Raw genomic sequence first — 6,435 nt, 5'->3', positions numbered from 1 at the left:
TTGGCCTGGAGCGGCAAACCACGGCCAGTGGGAGCTGCGATCGGCCGAACCTGCAGATGCTGCAGGTAAACAAACCGGCCCGGCCCGCCAGGGGGCTTACCCTGGCGGGCCATGGGCCAAAGGTTGCCGATCCCTGCTCTAAGTGGTCCTGGTGCCACTAGAGGGGACAGAACACCACACTCAGCAGGTGTGTGGGTTACATTCACCCCCCCACACACCCACAGGGCACTACCACCACAAGAGCCACCAAGCCAACCCTAAATGCGCCTATTTAATATGATTTGTTTCCCCTTTCCCTCTCTTATTGGGAGGCAATCCACCACCAAAAGACCAAGACACTGGCTTGGGGGAGAGCAAAGACCCCAACGAGGGACTGACTCTGACCCTCAAAATGGGGGGAGGCATGAACCCCTCAGATTTTTTATCAGGGAGCACCAAACCCGTCTCATTATGGGGGGCATCCCCCCAACTTTCCAGCATGAAACCCCCACTGTGTGTGAGTGTGGGGGGAACACAACCCCTCCCCTGCCTTCTAGGGGGGAGGGGGGTCACAGGAACTTTCCTGGCCCCACGCGGAGGTAACAACTCCCTACCTCCTCAGCACGGGGGTCACGGAACTCCCTGCAACAGGGGGACAAGGCAGTGCCCGGGGGAAGGGGGTGGCGCGGGCTTGGGGGCGGGGGTGATCGGAAGGGGGGGCTGGAGGGAGCGGGGTGGGCGCGTGTGGGGGGGAGGGGGGAAGTGTGTGACCGGAAATCGGGTTCCCTCCCGCCGCTGGCTTCCTGTTTGGTCCGTAACCAAGGGCTTCCCGTTGCTAAGGGAGCTGGCGGCGGAGCCTGTGCCAGGGACCCGGAGCCGAGGGGGCTGCAGGGACCCCAGTGCCCCAGCATGAGCAGGGGCGACACCGACAGCGGCTCCTCCGCCTCGGTCCTGGCCGAGCTGGACTGGGACGATGGGTTCGCCGTCCCCGTGGCCAACGCGGAGAACAAGGCGCTGGAAGAGGAAGTGAGTGGGGAGGCTGCAGCCCGACAGGGGGACACGAACCGCCCCCCGTCCCCTGCTCACCAGCAGCGGGGCATGAACCCGACCCCCCGCTGGAGGACTGAAGCCTCCCCGACTCGCCCGCGAGGGAGGGACACGGATCCCCCTCCCCTCCAGCGGGAGGGAGACATGAATGGCCCCTGCCCCTAACGGGGGACGGGGCGGAACACGAACCCTTTCCCCATCCCCCCAGGGAAGTGGAGGGGGACATGAATCATCTCCTTGCCTCCTCACCGGAGTACGAACCCCTCCCCGCGTCCTAGGCTAGGGCCCCCATCAGCACTAGATGGGAAACACCCCCCCCCAACACCCCACCTCGGGTTCCCTAGGGGAGAATCTGTCCCAGCCAGGACAGAGACACCCCCCCCACCAGCGGCTCATGTAGCTAATGCTACTCTTCAGTCTAGGTACTGACCCAATGGGCCAGCATGGTGCTGTGCTACTGGAGGCACCCGTTGATAGCTGAGCTATAAATCCCAAGGGCTACCCACAGGTAAAGCTCCCATGGCGTTTTTCACAAGAGGAGTAGGGTTAATGTGATGTCCTGGATAAACTCTTCATCCTTCTCCCCCTTCTAGGCTGGTCCCGTGTTTGTCATCTTCACCTGTTCTTTACTGAGGTCCTGATCCATGCAGGGACATTCTTATAACCTCACAGTGTCCTATTAGTCTTCCTGCACAGATCTCGTGATCTCTCAGGACATGGGCTTGATTCACCATTACCCTAAACTTCATGCAGTTATTTACACCAGTGCACAGTGGGTGTAATGTGCTACAAAATTAGAAAAAATAAAGGTTTCACACCCGCTTTGCACTAGTTAAAATGACTTGCACCTTGTATAGAGAAGGATGATGAGGCTCTTCTTTAATTTGTAAAATGAATACACACCTGTTATATACAATGACTATGAACAACAGCATGTGTAACTACATTCTGGCCCCTGGTAATTTCAGTTGGATGCGGTATTCTTCGTTTCCTGCCTTAAACTGTTGCGTAATATTGCTAAGCACTTACTGTTAAACACTGGAAGATCCAATTGCAAGAGCAGAGCCATACTTTGTATAATCAGTTACTTGGGATGCCTTTGGATAAAAGATGCTATATAAATAAATGATAAACATAATTGCATGTCACATTGGGTTATCTTTTAAGGCATAAGTAGCATTACTTTTTAAACAGATTTTTATTATCTAGACCAACTATATTTATTTTTCTTTCTTCATTTTCAAAGAAGTGAAGTATATTGTCTATATTTGTGTGGTTTATGTTATATAGTTTATATAATTTAAACAGGCAAGTATTGCTTGTTAAATAGTATACATTGCTATTTGAAGATAGTTTATTGAATATAGTAGATTTTGTTTGTTTACAGCTGCAAAAGTTGCAGAAAGAAAAGGCAAACCTAAAAAATCAGTTGACTGACTTTGAAGAGCGCATTGAGGCAATGACATCACATTTGAAAAACGTCAGACAGGAGTTCAACTTCACACAGGTAAATTGTTGTAACTAGTAGATCCTCCTTATCCAGTTTAGAATTCTATCTGATATTTTTCTCTAGTTTGTACTCATATCTATTTGTCTGAATACATTTTACTACTGATGAGAGACCTCCCAGCCTTATCTTCCAGTACTTGCCTAGGAAACAAGTGAAGGCATGTCTCAGAAATATTATTTTATGGTAATTAAAAATGAATGAATAATGATTGTGCATGTAATGAAGCCTGGAGGGACAGATTTTAGGATAGTTTGGCAATGGGTACTTACAGAAGCAATAGATAGATAAGTCTGGCCCAGGAAAAAAATAAAACTGTTTCAATCTGGAAAAAAAAATTGTAAAAGGAAAATGTTTGTATTGATTAGAAGATGGTTAATTGCCAAATGCTAATGGAGACTTAATTCTTGGACTTGAAAAGTGAAACAAGACTATAAGGGGAGAGAGAACTCTGCTTTACACTCTGAGAGACATATGTCTAGGATATATGGGCCCAAATTTTCAGATAAATGCATGTCCTCATTCATCTAATCTAGGGATCTCAGCTGTTGTGACCGCACGTGTTAGGGAATGAGGCTGTCTCTGAGTAGCTAGAACCCAAATCCTATAGGATTTTCTAGATCAATATTAACAGCTTGAATTAGACTCTGACCAAATTGGGATCCAGACCTTGGTATGAGATACCATTAATGATATAAAAAAGTTGTTTTTCTAAAAAGGTGCATAAATAAATACTGTAACTTTCTATTGTTTAAAGCATGGGACTGGGACTCAGGAGACAAGAGGCCTGCCTCTGACCTCACTTAAACCACTATAAATTAGGAACAACTCCATTCAAATCAATGGAGTTACTGGTTTCACACCAGTATGAGGGCCACACTGGCCCTGTCAGCTGAGTTGGGCTCGGGCTGCAGAACTGTAAAATTGCAGTGTAGATGTTCCAGCCCGAGTTCTGGGACCCTCCCCACTCACAGAATCCCAAAGCTCTTAACTCCAGCCTGAGCGTCTATACTGCAATTTTCCAGAGCCGTAGCCCAAGCTCTGCAAGCCAAGCTCAGCTGACATGGGCCAGACAGAGATATGTAATTGTAGTGTAAATTTACCTTGACAGATCAAAATCAGATTTCTGGATTTTGTTCCCTAATCTGGCACCAATTTGCTGTGTGATCTGGAGAAAGACATTACTCTTTAGTGCCTCCATTTCCCCATCTGTGAAAATGAGTACTATTTAACCACTTTCTTAAAGGATTTGAAGAGCATCTGTTGAAAGTCACCAAATGCAGACTATAGTTTACTGGGACCTCCTGATAGGCTTTTAGCAGCTTCATAACTTTATTTTGACTATATCAGTTCTTTAGCATTCCATATGATGAAAAATATGACTAACCTCATGGAGTCTCCACAGAGATTTCACTTTGTCATCCACTGTGAAGGTTATTTCTCATTCAGGAGGCAAAAATTAATTTTCTATTCCCTACTGCTGGAGAATCCCCCGGAGTTGCAGGGAGCCTGATTTGTTGGGTTTAGTGTGCAGGTGCGAGGTGGTGTTGGTGGCTTGTGATATACTAGACTAGATGAGCTGGTGGTCCCTTCAGGCCTTAGCCACATAACTAGTCATAGAGTTTAAGAGTTAAGGCTCAAATTTTCAAATGATTAGTGGTTTAGGGTGCCTCTGTTTTTGGATACACAACTTCACACACTTTAAAGGGGCCCAATTTTCACAGGCGGGTGCTCAGAACTTTCTGAAAATGAACCCCTTTAAGGAGTCTCAGGCTAGACCCCCCCAAATCACAGCCTATGATTTCAAATGGATGTCTGATTAGAAACTCAGATAATGAATCTACTGATACAACCTATGTGAAAGGGCACTGAGAGGCTGATAGATGGCTTCCCTGCAGCTGAACAACCTCTTAGTTTTAATGTGCTAGATGCAAGTTTTAATTAGCAATCGAGATGAAGAACACCATGTGCTCCTTCTTCTGTAAGAGAAGGACTTCCAGTAGGTAAAAGATTGGGTATTGTATAGGGGAAAATATATTAAAGCAATTTTGCCAGACAAAAAGAGGCACCCAGCTGGCATGTGGCAATATCTATGTCAGCTAATCCATTTCAGCTCAAAACAATAGAATACTCTTTGCTGCTTTGCCTCCTGATTCAGACAGAAAGCTACATGATGATGGAGAGACTAGTTTGAATATGATTATCTGTACTGTTGTTTGGCTCTGAACTATAGAACAGTGAAATAATGGATTCTGAATCTTGCATGAAATATTTTTGAATCACTTAGCTAGATAGGGAAGGCTAATCTGAGAACATTTGATACAGGTCATTGATTTTTTTTTATATTAATTCCATATCTAAAAGTCCAAACACCAGTATGTGGAGTTGCTCTGAATTTACACCAGTGCAAATCAGACTCTGAATTTCAAAAGCCTCCATACGCATTTTTATTTTAGATCTGTAAAATCCCTAGATGTAAATGTCATCGTTTTATATTAGTGTTACCTTTAGTAGAGTTCTGATTTTGGTGAAATAATTAAAATAATATTGGGTGTTAAATGCCTGTTAACGATTCCATGCAAAATAATGAACTATATTATTCTATAGTCTCTTTACAGAGCCAGAGAGAATGAAATTGAAACCGAAGAGCACTTTAAAGCCCTTGCTGAGAGAGAGCTTGGACGACTCAAAAAAGAGATTCAACGGCTGGAAAATGAGATGGTTTCCTTAAGAGAAAAGAAAAATAGTCAAGAAGTAAGGTTCATGAATATTGTAATATGTAACCTGTTCTGTTTATCACTATTCTTCTTGCAATGAGAAGTGTTTTTGCCTTAGACAAATGAGGTCATAAGACAACAATTTTAACAATAGTACTTGTTGATGGGGGCACTAATGCCTGTGACATCCCACAAATATGTATGACCCAGTCCTTCAGCCCTTGCTCAAGAACATGTTAAGAGTTTTGTGTTAGTAAGAACTGGAGGACCAGTCGCTTACTATGTCTTTTCTTTTTTTCAAGCCATTAGGCTAACTTTTATTCCTTCAGGTTGGCTTTCTTCCTTTTTGTTGACTCTCTATGGTGCTCAAAATGGCCAGATCCTCCTCCTGGCTGTACAAGGCCAGATTCTGCCATTCCCTCTCACATTGGGAAGTCCCGTCTCAGTCAATTGGCACCACTCATGGAGTAAGAGTATCCAAATTTGGCTCTGGGTTGGAGGGGGGGAGAGGGTAAACTGCATTAAATGATGAGTTGGATCAGTTTCTCACCAAGCGTGTATTAACTCCAGATACTAGAATGGGCATCTTGTGCCAAAGGTTCACTCACCTCAGCTTAAGACAATTTTGCTTTTTTAGGTTTGTGGAAATTTAATTGTCTTGGTTCTTTTTAATGCCAGGACCATATACTGGCATTATTCAAATTGAAGACATTTGCCATAGAAAAAGACTCATCCACTCAACAGTCTGGTCTTCGGACACCACTAAATTCCTAAGACTAGGATAAATGTCTGTATCCACTTGCATTGTCTGTTTTGATTTTGTGCTTAGAAAGATAATACATAACTTTTAAAATTTAATTTCTCTCAAACTTTTCTAGAATAATATATTCAAAGCCACTCAGAAGCTGGAAGCCTTAAGATGCCAGATGAACTGGGATCAGCAAGCTCTGGAGGCCTGGTTAGAGGAATCAGCTCATAAAGACAATGATGCAGTCACAATCCAGAAGTATGCTCAACAGGATGATGGGAAATTAAGAGTATGTAGATATACCATTTAAAAAAAAATTCATTGTAATATGTATATTTTCAACAGGAAAATAAGGCCATTTTTAGCATCTAAGGATCAGGGCTGGCTCCAGGGTTTTTGCTGCCCCAAGCGGCGCAAAAAAAAAAAAAAAAAAAAAA

At 44.3% G+C, this 6,435-nt stretch overlaps 1 protein-coding gene across 1 annotated transcript in view; it reads left to right on the top strand.

Moving 5' to 3' along the window:
* Window positions 1-888: 888 nt before the first annotated feature.
* Window positions 889-6,435, top strand: part of CCDC39 (coiled-coil domain containing 39) — a 31,201-nt gene continuing 25,654 nt past the window's right edge. Inside the window, exons 1-4 of the mRNA XM_024204004.2 lie at window positions 889-1,005; window positions 2,414-2,533; window positions 5,141-5,287; window positions 6,129-6,287. Coding sequence (XP_024059772.1) covers window positions 889-1,005; window positions 2,414-2,533; window positions 5,141-5,287; window positions 6,129-6,287 — 543 coding nt within the window. The remainder of the gene's footprint in view (window positions 1,006-2,413; window positions 2,534-5,140; window positions 5,288-6,128; window positions 6,288-6,435) is intronic.

Source organism: Terrapene carolina, unplaced genomic scaffold, assembly GCF_002925995.2.
Source record: "Terrapene carolina triunguis isolate 2854851 unplaced genomic scaffold, T_m_triunguis-2.0 Scaffold88, whole genome shotgun sequence".
NCBI classification, from domain to species: Eukaryota; Metazoa; Chordata; order Testudines; family Emydidae; genus Terrapene; species Terrapene triunguis.
Note: the sequence above shows the minus strand (reverse complement) of the source record. Positions and strands in the feature narration are given on the sequence as shown.